At 40.4% G+C, this 20,338-nt stretch overlaps 1 protein-coding gene across 7 annotated transcripts in view; it reads right to left on the bottom strand.

The window, feature by feature from the left end:
* CCDC88A (coiled-coil domain containing 88A) overlaps nucleotides 1–16,934 on the bottom strand; it is a 125,878-nt gene extending 108,944 nt beyond the window's left edge. For 4 of the 7 annotated variants that reach the window (XM_072140519.1, XM_072140520.1, XM_072140514.1 and 1 more), the window contains exons 1-2: nucleotides 16,375–16,933; nucleotides 16,188–16,288 (exon numbers count right to left, since the gene is read on the bottom strand). In XM_072140519.1, coding sequence (XP_071996620.1) covers nucleotides 16,188–16,288; nucleotides 16,375–16,437 — 164 coding nt within the window. In that variant the 5' untranslated portion in view covers nucleotides 16,438–16,933. Of the gene's footprint in view, nucleotides 1–16,187; nucleotides 16,289–16,374 lie in introns of all 7 variants that reach the window. The other 3 variants (XM_072140516.1, XM_072140515.1, XM_072140518.1) reach the window with 2 other exon arrangements.
* Between the last annotated feature and the right edge of the window lie 3,404 nt (nucleotides 16,935–20,338).

Here is a 20,338-nt window from a genome sequence, read left to right as displayed (position 1 = left end):
ATGTGTATAAATACAAGGACTATAATATACAGGGGCAGATTTACTAACCCGTCCCGTAGCGATCGCCACAGTTTGTTGTCGGATCGAATCTTCCACAAGCTCGTGCGCCCAATTTCCTGCATCCGTCGCTTCCCCCGCTGAGGTCTGCCGGAGTTCACCTTCTTGTTCCCGGTGCACGTGACTGCTGATCTTGGGACACAATTTTGTTTTTAAATTCCGCGTTTTGTCCGAATCAGTCGGGTTGTCCAACGTCCACGCCCCCCCCCCCCCGATTTGTGTCGCATGCAAGCCTGCGCCGATGTGCCACAATCTTTTTGCAATTCAGGGCAAGACAGCAAAAAGTTGGGAAACCCAACGAAAATGCGCTGTTCGGACCCTTAATCAATGTGAGATAAAACACTATGGGGCACATTTACTAAGTGATCCTTCCAAATAATAGATTACAACCATCACAATGTTAGGCCTCATGCACCTCATAAACCTGGGTGCAGGAAGGGTGATTGTTCCTCCCCCTCCCCTCTCCATAGAAAGCCAAGTTACCGGCGTCATAATACGACAAAATTAGGGACATGTCCTTTGTGTGTCACAGTGAGGTGAGACACCGTGTGCCAACTTCTATTCATACATTAGGATGCATGAAGCCTTATATACATATATACATAAAATACAATGCAACTGCGCCACCATATGTAATGCAAACTTTACACACTGTCCAGGACATTGATGGTATCCAATCACCAGTATATTGATAATGAAGGTCCAGGGTCAACTACAAAAGTCACGCACACCTTGGTCTGGATTGGAATCTAGATTGTCTCATGGTTGAAAAACAATGTACTTTCCTTCAAAATTGTTGTAACTCGACACCTGGTTATGATCCAGTATTGCAGACTAGCTGTATTGAAATGAATGTAGCTTAGAAGCAATACCACGCCGTACCGGACAACCCATGGTCAGGTGTGGAGCCATTTTTGGAAGGAAGCAGATATGTTTTTCATATCCCCGCACAAACCCTTTAACAAGAAGCCTAAAAGCCGTTTAGCATTGGCCCTACCCATTAGACATTGAACACAACTGGACTTATTTTCAAGATTATAACATGATGCTAAAGAGCTGGTCGCAATCTACTCACAGAACTTCATGGAAATGAACCATCGTAACTAGGGCTTTATGGCAACTTTGGCATCCGAAGGTCATGTTATGTTGGTACCATTGTCTTTAGTAATACAAGAGATAGCAGTCACACTACAAATCACAAGTTGTACGCAACAATAACATCTTTCTTGTTTGCGTTTCTTCATCTCAGACATATAGGCTAGATTAGCGATCAATACATAGATTTTTAAAGAGTCTTCTAGAAGTCATTGCATTGTATGAAGAGAACATTTGTGCCTCTGACGGCTATAGATAATTAACAGACAGCGCACATGTAATGTGAAGGCCAGCCAACCAATTAATCTGAGCGCCCATTCAAGGATGAGAACCAAGGACCATGGGAAAAAAGCTTTATAGATCTGATGAAATAAACTGACTGATGCCTGAAACTTTCTCCAAAAAGATACAAACCTCTCAGTGTTCTACACCAGATGTATGAACAACGCCGACTCGTTCTACAGGATACAACTATATCTATATCTGATGACATCACTATTTAGCCCAACTATATCTGATGACATCATCACGTTATATCAGATGTAATTCCTTATACAGATGGCCTACATTAGAGGGTCATAACATATGAAGTGCAATATATATTATACTACTTTTTATGCTTTCTTATCAGTAAGAAGCATGGAAAACCTAAGCACATTGCAAAATAAGTCTATTCCAACGCACCCACCACCACACCAAATATGGACGCTAGATCTATGGAAATGTAAATAGAGCTTAAAGGGAGCCTACCATATGCAAAAGGAGGAGCAGATAGATTTAAACACATTTTGGGGAAAAAGGACTAAAAGGGTTTGCCCACATCACTAATTTATGCTAGTATTATACCAGTATACTAGTACAAGACCCTAAATAGAGCCAACCATATAGTACTCACCCTGGTAAATTTTGCATAAAGCTGCCAAAACCAGTGGCTGACCCGCTAGGAGCAGGACTTTCCATGATGGACAGAAGGTTTTACGCAAACCTTAAAGTTTAGTGATGGTGGCCAACCCCTTATTTTATTCTTAAACATAACGAAAGGTACCCGGTCTTTTTTATTCTGAAACATTATGGTGGAGTCCCGTCTCTAATTCTGACACATTATGCAGGGGTCCAGTTTCTTTTATTCTGAAGCATTGCAGAGGGGTCCTATCTGTGCATGTATAAGCACTTTACTGGCTTCTTACCAAACAAATGGTGCAACATGTGAATGATATCACCCGTTCTAGTAAAAGGAGGGGGAGGCAGCAGTCAGACTTCTTCAAATAATATTTAACGTGAACATTTACACTGATGATGGATTCTATGGAGCAGGATGTGACATGCACATGTCAGAAAACTCTTATCTTGTAGGAAGCAATATGCCTGAAAAGGAAATATCCATTGTGACGATCAATGTTTCCCCAGATGAGGCCCTGAAAATCTTTACATAGTTATATAGACAAGGCCGCAATCATGGGGGGGTCTAGTGAGAATGTGTTGCTGGGCCCCCCATTTTGCAATCAAAGGGGGGCCCACAGGAGTCACAGAGCCGACCCCCCCCAGCACTGTTCTGACCCCCTATAGTGATCAGCCCTGTGTGCATCTTTAAAGGCACACACAACGCTAGTCACTGGATGCAGGCAGCGATGTTTCCACTGCCCAAGTCCTCTGAGCAACCAATGTGCCGCCCCCATAGTTTAGGTCATAGTGCCTGGGTCATAGAGTGGGGGATCCAGCGCCGCATCCTTCGACACACACAGTTACCGGGAAGAGCGAGGGAGCATGGTGGAAGCTGCAGGGAGAGCGGGAAGGCAAGTATCATTTTTTTTTCCATATTTTTTACTATGCTGTAACTACGAGGGGGCGGTATGCATATATGTATATATATATATATATATATATATATACACACACACACACACAAAGGGGGGCAATGTGCAGTGCCGGGGCCATCTATATATACAGAGGGGCACATGTGCAGTGCTGAGGCTATCTATACACGGGGTATCGGAAAGTCAGGTCTACTCATCTCTGTATATATAGGAAACTGGTGTTCGGGAGGGAAGGGGGTGGCCCAAAAATATATCCAGTTAGGGGCCCCAGAATTCCTAGTTGGGGCCCTGGGTGTAGAACCATATTAAGACTCACACGACATTTGTAGTACAAAGTTGGATTATGCGTTGTAATATCTCCTGGTACATTCCATACAGAAGATGTGGACAACTATTTATAGGAACGATGCAGAAAAGCTTATGCTGCACAGAGGAATCCCTACATGGATGCCCATGATGGATTGTCTAGGGGCACAATGTATGTCAGGTTCTTCCATCTTATCTATACATCAATAGGTCCTCCAGATGTATGCCTTCGAGGGAATGGAGTCTAAATGTGATGACTCATGCACAGCAATTGCTTTGAAGCATCATGGGTGTAGCAGAAGCTATTACATAAAGCTACTGTATATACATAAAATATAACCAAAATGACATGAAAAACTCAAACACTCAATGTGTCCAGCAAAATAAATAGAACATTCTGCAGTCACATAACATAATCCAGGAGAGTAAGAGTTAATATGAAGACATGGAAGTAAGTCTGCCACCCGTTATGTTTTAATATGTCTGATTTACGGCCATTGCTCTACTCTGGCAAATGAGATGGTTGTCTGCTTCTATTTCCTAAATAAACTAATTTAAGACCTCAGTAATTGTGCATCTCCGTGGCAACTAGACGTCTGAGTGCTATCCCACTGGGACAAGCGTGCACACCTTAAATGGAAATCAAATCTACACAGACATAAGGTTACCCTGAAATCTGCAATGAACCGCAAATTCTTGGACAGAAGGTGAAATGGATAAAACAGATACACAGTAAAATGCGGAGCCATATTGTCGGAAGAATAAACAATATTAATAAAAATTACAGAAAGGATATATGTATGATCACAAATAATATGCAAAATAATTCTCATATAGATTTTCTATTGACTTGTATTCCCAGGCTAGGACCCAGTGAGGAGCAGAGTACCGTGATTCCGTATAGGACCCCTTATCCAGGAGTGACCGTCTCCTTCCCCCGCTTGAGTGAGGCACAACAACCTGCAATCACAGCACTGACTTTTTCCTGCAAAGCCAAGACCCTTTTGTCATATTAGTTGTAACATTGTCTAAAAACAGTCTGAATCCCATAATAAATATGGTGCAAGCCATTTAAGAAGTACAGGTGGTCCTCTACTTAAAGAGGACCTGTCACCAAGAAATTTGGCACTATGAGCTGCTTACCAAAGAAAACAGCTCCTAGCACGAAAAACTAACGCCACAGTGTTAGAATGATAGTGTTATCGGAAACATATCTAACACTGTGGCGGAGTACAATGTAAACGCCAGAACGCTCTCAAAGCCGTCCAGTGTATTCATGAGGGGGCGGTCACGGGGGCGCTGCCTCTTCCACGGACCGCCTGCTCGTTCCATAGGCTGGCATGACACGCGGCAGTCACCGCCCCTAAACCCGCCTACAATCCCGCCCCCTCATGAATACACCGGACAGCTTTGAGAGTGGTCCGGCGTTTACATTGTACTCCGCCGCAGAGGTTTCCAATAACGCCATCATTCTAACAATGCGGCGTTGGTTTTAGCACTAGGAGCTGCTTACTTTAGTAAGCAGCTTCTAGTGCCAAATTTCTGGGTGACAGGTCCTCTTTAAGAACACCTGACTTACAGACGACCCACAGTTACAAACGGACCTCTGGATGTTGGTAATTTACTGTACTTTAGTCCTAGGCTGCAATGATCAGCTGTAACAGTTATCACTGGTGTCTGTAATGAAGCTTTATTGTTAATCCTGGTTCTTATGACAATCCAACATTTTTAAAATCCAATTTGTCACAGAGACCAAAAAAAATTTTGACTGGGATTACAATTATAAAATATACAGTTCCGACTTACATACAAATTCAACTTAAGAACAAACCTATCTATACGTAACCCGGGGACTGCCTGTACATAGATAGATAACTATGCCCCATAGATATGAGATATATATATATATATTATTTAGATTTTTATCCCCTGCATTATATCAATGTATTTCATTTCCAGCACCTTCTCAGACTCCCCATCACGTGTCCAGTATTGTCCCGGTACCTATTCATGATTATTTAGAGCTTCTTCAAAAGAAAAGAGATCAATTGATCTTTGTAGCGGCTGCAGGGATTAATAAATGGAACACTGTGTCTTGACAAATCAATTCCCGGCTGCACTCTATTGAACAGGGAGTCTTTTAGGAACAGCAGACAAAGCCTGACTACAGACCAGAGGATGCCAAGAGATGCCCCTTCCTGGCCACTCGCCACAAACTAAAAATTAACCTTCCTGAAAGTGAATGCCAGGATTTCTTTTCATAGTATTATCAGCACAGTGTGAGGTGCCAGGTACCTCCAGGGGAAATACCTGAAATATTTGGCATAGTTCATGTATTGGATAAGAGGCACAATAGATAAAAGGTAGTAAAAAAAAATGCACAATATCCGTTGTTTGACATTCCACTATTATACAGATGGCTACATCACGTCTATTGATTAGTGAACATGTTATATACTTTATTACATTTTATACTTCACACTTTTTAGCCAAATAAGGGTATAGTCATTCTTATACAACCTTCCATATACCAGGCGGTCCCCTACTTAAGAACACTCGACTTACATACGACCCCTAGTTACAAACGGACCTCTGGATATTGGTAATTTATTGTACTTTAGTCCTAGGCTACAATGACCAGCTATAACAGTTATCACAGGAGTCTGTAATGAAGATTTAGTGTTAATCCTGGTTCCTATGACAATCCAACATTTTTAAAATCCAATTGTCACAGAGACCAAAAAAGTTCTGGCTGGGGTTACAATGATAAAATATACAGTTCCGACTTACATACAAACTCAACTTAAGAACAAACCTACAGACCCTATCTTGTATGTAACCCGGGGACTGCCTGTATACAGTCTTCAACCATATATCTTTTTAAACATCTCATATGCAGAAACTTGTTTGGTTACGGTATATTGGACAGACAAGGGTGCCTCTGTCTGCTATCATAGTCTATGGATACGTTTCGTGCATACGCCGGAACCCTTCCTACTGTATACAATGAATGTGTCCAAGATACCAATTTGAAAGAAGCCTAAGTGACAAGTTTAGCCAAAAAAAATCTGAACCGATATAGGAACCACCAACCCTGATAAATCTTTCCATTATATCCCATTATTATACATATTTGACAGAAACCAAAAAAAATATTACCAAGTAAACATTAAACATAAAAGGGAGTTCTGCTTGTATTCGTGAACCTGTTTTGTTTCGTGGTCTATGTGACCATGACTGGGAAAATTGTTAAAAGTGTTAAAAAAATTAATTGATTTAATTAAAAAAAACATAACAAATAAAAACATGGGTGCGTGGTTGTGATGCTGTATAACAATGTCAATGAAAAGTATTTTGCCATATCCAAAAGACAAGTAGTCCTAACCTATAAAAGTCCTGCAGTAAATGTTGCTAGGATCCATCGAATTTAGGAATGAGTAAACAAGAAGAATCCCAGGAGAATAAGGACACTATAGTTCTTTTTAATATAAGAAAAGAGAAAACATATAAATGGACAAAACCTATAAAATAGAATGGTGTGTATTGCCTCAAGTTGTACAATAATCTGATTTTCTTCTGCGCTGTAGGACTTGAAGTGTCAATGTGTTAAGTGGATGTATAATCATTGGAATAGACACCATGTAATCCTATTTTCCCCTATAGTGGTCACCACTGGTGAATTGCGTGGTGGTTAGACCTTCTTGAGATGAAGTTATAGCTTTGGCTTTTACAAGGGGTCTTCCTGATGAATAAATTTGGATATTTGGAAACTTATATAGCATTTTTAAGAAAGTTACGGTAATATAGCAATGAGAAAATCCTGCTGCATATATCTTCTCTGAAACCGGTTATTATACCAGTGAATTGAAGAACTGCTAAATATGCAATCCCCAGGATACATGCTTAGAGTCGCCCTAGAACTGATGACAAAAGCAAATTCTGCTTGTGTCAGCACATTTTACTGTAAAATGACACAAAATAGGTTGGTGTGATATTAGACACAGGGTATAAGAGTAATACTGCACACGATAAGGCGTCCTGAAACACACAGATAAAACTACATTTTACCACTGACCATTTGTTTTTCAGCTTCCCGGAGGAATGCACCATTATTTCTAATGTTTCTTTATTGTAGAACATTTATGACCCTATAAAAGCAGCATCCTGTGTGTTAGCGACAATGTGACCTAAGTACATGCTCCCCGGCTGCATGGCAACATTCCTGTCCATGGGTGACTACATGCAGTAGCCATGAATTATAGACCATGTGGACCACACACTGCAGACTTCTACCATCTATATTCTGGTGGACAGTATCAATGTGTCTATCAATGTGTTATGTTTCTCATTTTCTAATTTATCAGCAAAATATGGTATAAAGCTGAGACCTCATGCACATGACCATGTCCAGGAGTTGTGAGTTGGGCGCACAAACAGCGGCCAGCCCATGGCCTCCATAGCCTTGTATTGTGCCGAACTGGGATTGTGATAGGCGGACGGTCCTATTCCTGCTCATTTTGTGGAGGGACATTTTTAATGGACAAACTGATGTATGCATGCCAAAATGGCCACTGCCAGTTTCCTGCCCATTTTGCGCAAATGCTTGTGTATGTAAGGCCCAGGCTAGGATTCCAAGTGGTTTACAAGAGAGTAATCAGAACATATGTCTACCCTATGTGCGCCCTCAAAAGTTTCTATAGTATGTCCATTATATTGTAATAAGATAATAAAAATATGTTATGCTGATAATATCACTCTTACTATACTATATTACAACCGAGCAAGTAATGGATGAGGGGCCTAGTTTTTAGTTTATGTCCAGAACATGGCCACCATTATGAAAGCCGCCATATTGGATCGAGGGTTATTTTTTTTCAAATGAGAAGGTAGTCATGTAGAATATAGAAGAAAATGGTCTCAGAAATCTCTGGTGGTTTCAAAGTTTTCAACACAGAGATTCTCTATAGATTCTCATGGGGGGTGTCATAACTGGATCCAGTGCCTACAGCTCTGTGTTTAGCTCAGTGAACAACATATCAAATACATGTGCATCACAGAACACGTTGCTGGTTGTTGTTGCAATTTTCTAATCTACAAGAGATATTGCAAATCTGACTGCAGAATTTAATTTTTGGGTTAATTCTGATGATCACTGATATTCTACATCAACTTTTTATCATTGGAAAAACTTGCCCTTGGTCCAATATGGCAACTTTCAAGACATAGACTGAAAAATAGGTCCCGTCACCCATTTGCAGGGGTATCAGGGTTATGTAATTTTTCTTTTCATTTCTGAAATAAAAGGGTGCCCTGAACCGTGTGACTCACCCTGTATTTGATCTCTGGCTTTTAAGGAGCCAAGTCTTGAAGGACATTGTTGTAGGATCTGGCAATTCAGCGTTTGTCTACAAGTTTGTAACGATTCCCTCATTGCATATCTGATATAGGGAATTTTCTCAAAATCTACTCCATAGAGGAACATGCAAAATGTGAAGACTCAGTGTAATAAGCTCAGTAGATGTATGGTGTCAGGAAAAATCTTGTGATACTTAGCAGCATCTTCTGTTTTGGTTGAGTTTCTTCCTCATGTTTATATGTGTCTCCTATGAGACCCAGTTTACTCTCATATGCCAAAAACAAATAGGTGGGATAATTGTCTGCTACATATACAGTCCCTGGTGTGGATGAGACTGTCTGCAGGAAAATTACTTTGTAAACTGAGTTTATGTGAACAATTAATCATTTCTTGACTCCAAGGAATTGCCTAACATTATCCGCAGACAGAAAAAAACTGAGTTTTGTAAAAGTAAAAGTTATGGGGACATATACGAAGTGAAATGACAGAACACTTTTACAATTGTATGGATAGGAAGCATTGCTTTATAGTAGGGTGGGCATGCCATAAGGTGGGACACACTGTCAACATTCAATATTTTGTCACATTGTTCTGCCATGAACTAAGCCAACAAACAGCAAGTGTAAAGTAAGACTAGAGAGATTTTAAGGGGTTATTCGACATAAATAAAAACTGTCGGGAAGGGCTCAGAAAAAAAGTAAACCTATACTCTCCGCCTTTGGAACTCCCAATGTCCCGCGCTGCTGTCCATCGCTCTGCTCGTGTCCCAGTTTGTTTACGGCGTGGGAGGCAAGTATAGGTTTATTTTTTTCACAGCCCTCCCCAGTCCACCAGTAAAGTTTTTTTTATTAATGTCAGATCACCCCCTAAACAGAGACAATGGGGGAGATTTATCAGAAGTCTTCAAGAGCAAAACTGTTGCAGTCAATCATGACAATCAATCAGAGCTCAGCCAAGCTCTGATTGGTTACCATAAGCAACAAGAACAGTCTTGCAATCAAATACTTATGAAAAATCTCCCCTGGTTACTGTCCAGCATGAGACAGTTTTATAAAACTGGCTCAGTATACCATGGCCTAACTTTACATGGTCTAGCTTCAATGCCTGTTGCCCACAGGTGACTTTGTTCTGACAAACCCGTTCTGCGCTTCTATGGGATTTACCATCCGAATCTAAAAATCACTGGACTGAACTCAGCATATAGGTTCAATTCTGTGATTCTGGATTCAGTCCGGTAAATCCCACACGTGCTCAACGCATGCTTGTAGGATTCTGTCCCAGTATTCCCAGTGCAACCAATCAGATTCCACCTCTCATTTTATGAAATTATTTTGAAACAAAAACCGTGTCCCTTCTCCTGGAGCTTCTTCATATTGGCTCGTGTAAAACTCACTAAGAAATCATTGGCTCTTTTGCAGTAAGCAAAGTGTATACTACTAAACTAGACAGATGAGACCGCGGAACATTAAAGTCATAGATAGGAAACGAAGAAAGGAGAAGCTCGGGAACCTTCATAATAAACTGCCAAAGGAAATGGAATTGAGTCTTCGCCAATGGAAGACTGGCGATATGGGAGGAAATGTTGTGATTGTGAAATCCGGAAAAACCTCATGCACCTGCACATTCTGACTGCCAAAAAAGTAGCAAAAATTAAAAAATACATGTTGTTTTCATCAAATAAGGGTCAAGTATCATGGTCCAGGTCCATGCAGCCTGAACTTTCAAGTGACATTTATCCCCTATTTGAAAAAAACAACTGTGTGACACTTCAAACTCATTTGGATATAACTTTTTGGGCCTGAGAGGTTATCCATCCTTGTTTTCTCTATAGTTAAAATGGAAACAGTGTAAATTACAATATTGGAAACGACCAAGGACGTCCATGATATATAAATACACAAGGCTGGAGGTTTAAGGCTGAGATAACACTGTGTAAGTAGTCATTTTTAGAATAACTGATCCAAACTAAATGTACAAAGTGATAGAAAGGTTCTGTATACATTTTGCAATCAGTTCTTGAGGTTTTATTCTACGGACCATCAAATCTACCATCAAGATCCACCATGATAAACCATGATAGTAGATTTCCTTTATATCTTAAATCATAAATTTATATCTTAAATCAGCCACATGATTGGAGCGCACATCAGACCTCATCATATTCAATGGATATTTTGGAATCCATTCATGTCCATTGTTTTAAACATCTGGAGCTCCATTATTTTTGTTGTTCTGCTCCTAAGTGGGGTAGAAGAGCAAAACAAACTAGTGAAGATGTAAACCTAGCCTTAAATCAAATTGAATGTAAGAATACCCCTTTATCTCACATATATATATATATACATACACATACATACATATACACACACACATATTTCTTCCATTGTATTTTGCTTCTTCAAGATAATTTCCCATAAATTTTGTCATTTTGACCCTTAGTAGCGTGTCAAAATGACTAATATATATTGTAATGTTGATATAGTTTTTCAAGAGGTTAACTATGGCATATGGGCAATGGTTGTGTGATGGACAGCCCTTCAAAAGAAGTTATCCCCAATATACAGGATAGGGGGTAGCTTTCTAATCAGTATCTTCCAACAGCTGTTAAACCCACCAATCCTGAGAACGGGAGCCCCAGCAATTAGGATAATAGGTATAGAGTCAGGTGAAGCACGCACCCTGCCAGTTCTCCATTCAGTTCTATGGCGCTGTGCTCGGCAATCATAGAATTGAATGGATCGTCAGGACACATGCTCGGCCTGCCACACCACCCATTAATGAGAACATCATCCACAATCTCTTAATTACCATTCTTAGGATCAGTGGGTGTCACAACTGTTGAAACCTCAACGATTAAGAACTTATCCTGTGGATTGTAGATAACTTTCCAATGTTGGAACAACCCCTTTAAGAACTAAATGTTTAAAACGATCTTACAGCTCTGTTTTGCTCTGTGAGGTGTATACTGTACCCTTGTGTGCCTCCATTTTCAATCTAGTGTTGGACTGGCCCTACAGAGTACCAGAGGATCCTCCGTTGGGCCTAGACTCTATCTGGAACTCAGAGATACCACAGAACACAAACCAATTTGGTGGCTACAAGGGCTTTTTCCTAGGAATTGATGGAAATTGAGCCCCCGGAAAAAATGTATTGGATGGGACTAAAGACTTCCAGTGATACTTTTTTCATTTAGCTGTGGATATAGTGTATCCATCCAGAACTGATCAATGCCGTAAAAAATCTATGGGTTTTATTGATGGCAAAGTCAATGGCCGCTATTTACTAGAGCACACGTGTATTTTTCAAATCCACAAGCAAGAATATCCCACAAAAGTAGTCGCAAATAGTGTCGCATTGTTACCATCCGAAGGTTTACTGCGCTGCCATAGCAGCAACACAGCACACCATTGTTTTGCAAATCCAGCTTTATTTATACATTATTTACCGACATTTGTTAGTTTTTATCCTCACTGAGGTCACCTCACCATACAAGGAGAAAATATCACAATCTTGCTATAATGTTTACAAGCCAATGTACACATTTCTCCGTAAACAAAATCACAAGATCCAGTAAAAGAAGGCAAAACACTAAATGAGGCGGATAAATGCATTCCCATACACCATTATATATTGTGCAACATCAATTCACGGAGGCATTAATTCCCCCGGGATTCCAATCACCATGGAAACGCCTATAAGAAACCTCACGCTTGTTGTGCACAGACTCCCTACATCTCCATGTTTGTCATGTGGCCTTTACATCATGAGTTTTCACATGATTTCATCTACAGCCACACTCAGTAGAGATGCGGGAGATATTTTTCTTTTGCTGTGATAGCAGAAGAGGATCCATATCTTAAAACTGACTCTACAAAGACCACGATTTGACTACAATGGTGAAAGGATGAAGGAAAAAAAATGTACTGGAATTAGTAAATCCTACTAATATATATTGGAACCACATGTAGGGGGAAAACTGAACCAGGCTAATAGGTCGTTGCCTCGCTCTCTCTTAAGCCAATTTAGATTTCTTTATAGAAACCAAATGTGCCGGCATCCCCCAACCTTATAGTACAGTATGAAGAATCGTTAGCCGCGCAATCCATGCCCCAGTCATACAATAAATGGCTTCCTGAACATGGCCGGGCTGTGGCTTAGCAACATATGACATAACTGCATTCATGTAGAGATCTGGCATAACCACATTTGCACATATGTTACTAGTACACGAAAGGGAATAGTTTTACCCACACTCCCAAGAATCAATGGGTTTGTTGATTGGATCAATCGGCCTGAAGCAAATCTCAAATTTCCATATAGATTTGTCAATGTAAGCTAATGAGCATCTGGAAAAACAACATTCTCTCATCTCTAGTTACTTTAGGGGGAATCCTAATATTCATAAATCACTAAATCAAGTGTAGAGTCTCTTTTCGGGCATTCCCATAGGGTTGGGTGAAGAGTGTCCACGCATGCGCAGCACATACTCTGTTTAGCCCGACTTTGGAAGAGGATCCCCGAAGTTTCTGGGATCCTGTGGATATGCTATACATAAATCTAGATGAAAAAAACCCCTTTAATAAATGTGTTGTTATGTTCATTAGTCACATGGCTTTTTAAGTGAAAGAGACAGAGTTTAAAGATTGGGCGCACTAGGCAAATAAATGTATAATGTTGCACCTAGTATAGAGAGAAGTGGGCCCAGACCAACACAGATCTTCTATCAATGGTTCTATACCTGAAACATGATAGCGAAAAGTCTAAAAAGTGCCCCAGGCCGGAGCTAAATACACAAATGACGACATAAATTCCTAGCAGAACTTCATAAGAAAAGGAAGCAGAAGGTGCAGAAGAGGTTAAGAACTGTGACTAAACAAGCATGGTCCTACTCATATTTCCTCCCCTTATTGTATGGTTATTTCAGGAAAATGGTATCCATGTACTCAACATCCCTCCTGCCAGCTGCGGATACTAGGACTCATTAAAGGGCTACCGATGATAATTTCTTGATTTATGCCTAATGATCTAGGACTGTTTACAAAAAGTCAATTTTTTTTAGGAATAACATACATCACAATGTTCTGCCCTATGACAAACACCAAGTTCATCAGTAAGAGGAGAAGTGAGGTGCCCAGGGCTATCAAAGTGAATTAATAAACATTTGATTTGGTCACATAATAAAAGATACTCATCCTATCCAAATACCGATGGCCAAAGGGGTGGATGCCAGTGTATGATATTGATAGGTCTCTATTGTCTTTGTGGGGTGGAAGTATGACCAATGGGGTTGGCCTGCTGTCATGTTCTTGGATACTGACTCACGGAGATATTTTAATTTGCTCTGCGAACTTTGTGGGACTACATATACCGACAAGTCCCTTAACAGGAAGGGGACATCTAAATAAACACATTTAATGAAAAATCAAGAATGGATTTACAGCAAACTCTTTAGAATTTGAGATTTCCAGCATGTACTAACATGGACATCCAGATCGGTGTTTAATACCCCATTCTCATGGTGGGTGGTTGAGATTTGGGAGTACCGTAACATGCTGTAGATTTGCCGTCTGCAATTCCGCAAGGAAAATGAGCTAAATATTTGTCCCTTGCAGTCATACCATGGCAGGATATACACAGGAACTTTGTGGCCCCCAGATTATTGTCAATAGCTGCTTTCCCCATGGTGATCAACTTACTTTGAGATTGTATTGCTCTTTCCAAAATATGAAATTGGGAAGTAACCAAAAAATAAACCTTAAGGGTACACATACATGGCCAATGTTATTTCCCATGTCTGCTGATGGACAAGTTCATTTCTTTGGGCTCATGCGCAAGACATTGTTTCCACAGATCTTTGTGTGATCTGACTGCCCAAGCTGCAAAATTTAGAGCATGTCCTATTTCTGCCCATATCAGCATCTCATAGGCTTTTCTACTGCCATTGGATTGTGAACAGACTCCAATGACTCCACACGCCAATGATAAATGGGCCGCAAACAACAGACCATGGATCTGTAGTTTACAGCCCAAGGAAGAACATGTTTGTGTGCAGGTAGGATAAATGGATTGTCACATGTTTTATTATCATACATACTGATCAGGGGCACCAGGGGACACCCACAACCACAACGGGGATCCCATTGCCTATAAATGATGGAGTGGGAGGCCGAGCATGTGTCATGGCGCTCCATCTGTTAGTACCTATTCTAGCCAAGTCTGTTAATTGGAGCGGTAGGAGACTTTAGGGTTATGCCACACATGGCCTTCTGAACCCGGTTTTGGTCCGTTTTTAAGCAATCCGTTAAAAAACTAATCCGTTTTTGACCAGTTTTAATTAAGATAATTGGTAAAACTTGTCAAAAATGGATGTGTTTTTCAAGAACGCATGCATTTTTTAACGGACTGCTTAAAAACGGAACAAAAACTGTTTCAAAACGCCACGTGTGGCATCACCCTTAGACACGGCATAACAATTAAACATGCGACAACCCCTGACTAGCACTGATATTTGCTATGACCTCACAATCTTATGTTTATACGTATAGATATATGTTACGGCCACAATATAAATTTACCGAATGCCACTGTATATCTATAGCGGTGTACATCAGCTATCGACGCTCATTGTAAAAGAAGTATACTTTTTTCCATATCCATCTCTATGGTTGCTGGTATGGTCCAACGTATGACACTAATGGGTGAATACTGGGTGCGCGTGGGTCTAAAAATATATCCTCATCCAGAAAGTGAAGTGTGAACAGATTCCTATTTATATTTTTGCAAATAGTGAATTTCCATAGAACACTGGGCCTTTCACTGGTTTCCTTTTTGCAACGAGCCATAAATCAGTAAGAACAGACAACAGTGGTTATGAAATAAGACCCCCACATCCTCCTGCCATGACTAGGCTGGAAGCACAGGACTTCCTTATCTTTCACTGCAGCCCATGTCACCCTCCACATGTTATCTGATTGTATATTAGATAAGGCTTTTCCTACCTTATCCTTTCTTCCTCTGAATATATACAATTACATACAGAAATACTGCATAAAGACACAGCCCTATACAACTGATACCCTCAATACAGACTCATCATTACCCACTAATTCCTTCACTTGTAAGCTTAACCAGAATGGGCGGGGGTCATTTAATTCAATCCTCAGCCATTGTATATGGGTGTCAAAGTCATTCAGGCAGTCAGTGTCAGTGGTGGGAGATGACAGCGTTCTGATCCTAACGTTTAGTGCTACAGACCCCCAGTGTTTTCTAATGCTGTCAGTATGGCAACCAATAAAAGTAACCTGTAAATTTACCATCTGATCCCCCCCCCCCTTCTGGATTCCAGACAGTGAAGCCCTGGAGGCATCAGATTTCTAAAATTTCCACTAAACCTGGTTTGCATTAGTCCATTTGAACTTCCCCCCACAAGAAAGAGAATAACAGAAAATGAAGCTGCTGCAGAACCCCCTGCAAATTCAGATGCAATTGTTTAACCCTTAAGAGGTTCTGCAGCAGCTACAACCACCAAAGCACAAATCTTTCAATTTTTTTTCACTTACATTTGGAACATGACCTCATTGAGGAAAACACCATCCACTAAAGCCACATATTCATCCAGCAGAGTCCCATTCCCTTTAACCAAGGCTCCAAAAGTCTTAATCTAAGGGGTTAAGAAAAGCATGTTAATAGAAGCATAGCAGCACATGGAGGAGGAGAGGGTAGAGGAGAAGACAGAGGACTGCTTACCCAGCTCACTAGAGGGCTGCTCATGAAATTCTCCAGGAGTGGAGTAAATAGATCATTCTCCATTTTCCAAATAAAATCTATCGATAATCCTCCAGAAACGTAATAAAAATCATTTAAAAAAACACAATCCAGATGATATTCCTAATACAATAGTGTAATCCAGTGTCCGGGATGTAGCAATGCCATTTGAGAGAAGGCAAGGGAAAAAAATGAAAATGGAAAAAAAATAAATAAATAACCATACAAATCCAAAATAGCAAGCACTTGGGAATAAAATCTTATGGATCCAGATCCGAGAGCCCCCCACCCCTTAGTAATAAATAAAATACATTGTAATGTAATAAAAGCCCTGCTTCCCCTCCCTCCCTTCTCTGCAGAGGTGCAGGACTAGGGTCTGCATGCAGCACAAGTGGGAGGCATCATCTGGAGACTGGGAAAGGGGGAGGAATAGGAGGGTGGAGAAATGGGAAAAAGGACTCTATAGTCTTCAGCAGATCTGGAAAAAAAAGGCTGAGGGCTGAAGAGCTCCTTCTCCATCCAGCCAGACCCTGAGTACTGGATGTAGCTGGGACTCCTCCTCTGTTACACTCATGACCAGCACTATGACAGCAGCAGTAGCGTTTTGTGACTTTGTGCCTAATATTTTTTAGATCTTGATAAAACAAAGGATTTTTTTTTTCCATTAGCTAGTATTTTATAAGCAGAGCGGTGCCCCCTGCACCCCTCCCTGTTTCCTGTCTGCTGTTACATTGTAGCACATTTTACTAATTCACGAGGGTCATGGATGATCTCAATATCTCTACAGAAATTGTTTGCTAAAAACGGATGTTAGCGTCTGTTTTTTCACAGCCAATCGGAATCAGTCTGGCATCCGTTTTTTTTAAAGGATCCTCATGAACAGAGCGATCTTTGAAAAACGGATCTGACTAGGACTTGCGCTCTCAGGCTGCAATCACACGATATGTTGCTTCGTTTTTTGTTTTTTTTTTTGCGTTTTTGATGCATTCCAAAAGCTTGAATCATGATCACGTGCTGCGTTACATTGCGTTTTAGCAATTGCTGTGGAAACATAATGTAACCTCAGCGTTTGATCAAGGCTGAAGCCTTTACAATGCAGCAGAACGCAGCAAAAAACGCAGCGCAGCGCAGTCCGTTAAAATAACCACCACGGGCAATGATCCAATAAAGCGTATGTTTCATGTGCCGTCCATTCAAAAAACTATTTTTCTGTCGTACGCTTAGACAGCAAACCCCTCGCCAACATGATAAAAATTAAAGCCCCTCATCCGGCGATTCTGTACATAGCATTATACAATACCATGAGATCCCCTGAATGAGATGACGTCATCTCCATTCATTGTCTACGCCGTAAGGATTGTCCCCTTTAATATCTGTTACCCAGAATCCCCTTTAAAGTGAGAAAAAGAAAGTGCAATGTAATTTCCAGCTAGACAGACCTCCAGTCTCCCAGGGCCATGTGCTAAAAAGGGAGGAGGGGAGTGGGAAAGATGTGTGAGCACAGAAACCTCTTACAGTGTTAGTGGCCCTGAGCAGGAAAAGCCTTTTTATATCCCCCTCCCCCCAAAGATGATCCAGATCTGCACCTCAGCCATACATTAACTCCTGACTGACCTTGGCTTGGCCCTGCAGACAGACAGCTCTCCCTAAATACTAATGTCCTGTGCTTTTTATATCCTGCAGTATACATTTATTTTATGGAAATAATGTCATGTTCTATCTATAAAGATGTAAATATATATATATATATATATATATATATATATATATAAATAAAGCAGGAAGTGACTTATTGTTATTATTATTTCACTTTAATTCCCTTGAATACATTTCCTTACATTAATACACCTGGAGCTACACTGCTCAAATAACAATTCCCAATACTGTATTATTAGTATTATTATTATTTCATTGATTAATTTTGTATCAAATCCCCTCCAATATGCTGACACTGTAAATCGATCCGGCTATGAAATAAAGGCGAATTCACATGAAGATATGGGGGGCGTATGTACGGTAGCAAGCCGTCACCCCTTCTCCTCTCCTGCGCGCTGGACGTATACCTGCCGGGCAGCCATTGGTTCGTGTTAATGTGAAGGGGTGTACCAAGTCACCTATCCTGATAACAATCTGATTGGTGGGGGTCTTACTGCAGGAACTGGCGCCAATCATGAGAACGGAACCCCCATTTCACTAATTGATGGAGCAGCCGGTAGAGCATGTGTCATGCCGCTCCATGGGGCACATTTAGTTACCCGGCCGCTGGAGTTCACCGAAAGTGCATTGTCTGATGATAATGCACTGTGCCGTGATTCACTAAGATCATGCGGCCGTTATCCTGCATGTGTCGCTTCCCCGTTCAGGTCCGACACAGTTCACCTTCTTTTTAGTGGTGCATGTTAGGGCTACGGCTTGTGACACAATTTGAAAGTTAAATCCCCCGCTCAGTCCCAATCAATCGGATCGTCCGACGGCACGCCCCCTAAATTGTGTCGCATTGAAGCCAGCGCAGCTGGGCCACAAAAATGATGACATGCGAAACAATCGCAGCACAGGCACTTCTTAACCCCTTATCACCGACACTAGTTTTCAGCTCAATGACCAGACTCGATTTTTCAAATCTGACAAGTCTCACGATAATTGGTTATAACTTTGGAACGCTTTAACATATCCCGGTGATTTTGAGAATGTTTTCTCGTGACACATTGTACTTCATGTTAGTTATAAAATTTAAGTGATAAGTTTTGCATTTCGTTCTGAAAAAAAGTGAAAATTTGGCAAAAGTTTGTAAAAATTCTTCATTTTCCAAGTTTGAAATGTTCTGGTTTCCAGACAAGATGTAAAACTACCCAAAAAGTTTGATAATTAACATTTACAGAATATCTGTTTTATGTTGGGATGATAATTTATGCTTCCGGTCATTTTTCTAGGATGTTATGAGGCGCAGAACTTTAGGTGTGATTTTTCTTATTTTCATGAAAATTGCCAAAACTCACATTTTGAGGGACAACTCAGCTTTCAAGTGACTTTGAGAGGCCTAAATAATAGTAAAACCCCATAAATTACCCCACTATAGAAACGTGACCCCTCAACATATGTAAAACAACTTCTATTAAGTCTATTAACCCTGTAAGTGTTTCACATGGGTTAAAAAATATGGACCTGCGATTTAGAAACTATTGAATTTTTTTGGAAAATACATTCATTTAGGCCAAAACTGAAATTTTCAGAATAAATTAAATGATGAAACGCACTGCAACACTTGATGCCCAATTCCTCCCGAGTGTACTGATACCCCATATGTGGTGGTAAACTGCTGTACGGGCGCACGGCCGAGTATAGAATGAATGGAGGCGCCATCCACAGCAGATTTGTATTGTCACATTGTACGACCTATAAATTTTTATTTTTGGTAATGCGAACATATGAGGGCTTATTTTTTATGGGATGAGATACAATGTATATATAATTCATTTTGGGGGTATAAAGCTTATTCTTGAGATTTTATTAACTATTTCAAGGGGGACACAAACAAAATCATCAATTTTTATTTTGGATTGTTAGCATTTTTTTTCCCCCCGCTCACCGTAATGTAAAAATAATATTTTATCTTTATTCTCTGGTTCACTACGATTGCGGTGATTCCTCATTTATATAGTTTTTCTTATTTTTGCTTAATTTTCCTGAGCAAAACCAATATTGGAGAAAATCGCATTTTTTTACTATTGACAACTTTTCAGGGCCATAACTTCTGTATTTTTCTGTTGTCAGATCTGGTTGAGGGCTTATTTTTTGCGAAAACAGTTGTTCTTTTCAGTCGTATCATATTAGGGAACGTAACTTTTTTTGATCACTTTTTAGAACATTTTTTGTGATGGTGTTTGATGAAAAATTGTATATTATGGGAAGTTTTCCGAGTTTTTTTTTTACGTAGTTCACCGAGCGG

The sequence above is a fragment of the Engystomops pustulosus genome, chromosome 3, assembly GCF_040894005.1.
Source record: "Engystomops pustulosus chromosome 3, aEngPut4.maternal, whole genome shotgun sequence".
NCBI classification, from domain to species: domain Eukaryota; kingdom Metazoa; phylum Chordata; class Amphibia; order Anura; family Leptodactylidae; genus Engystomops; species Engystomops pustulosus.
This window is presented reverse-complemented; position numbering and strand designations above follow the sequence as displayed.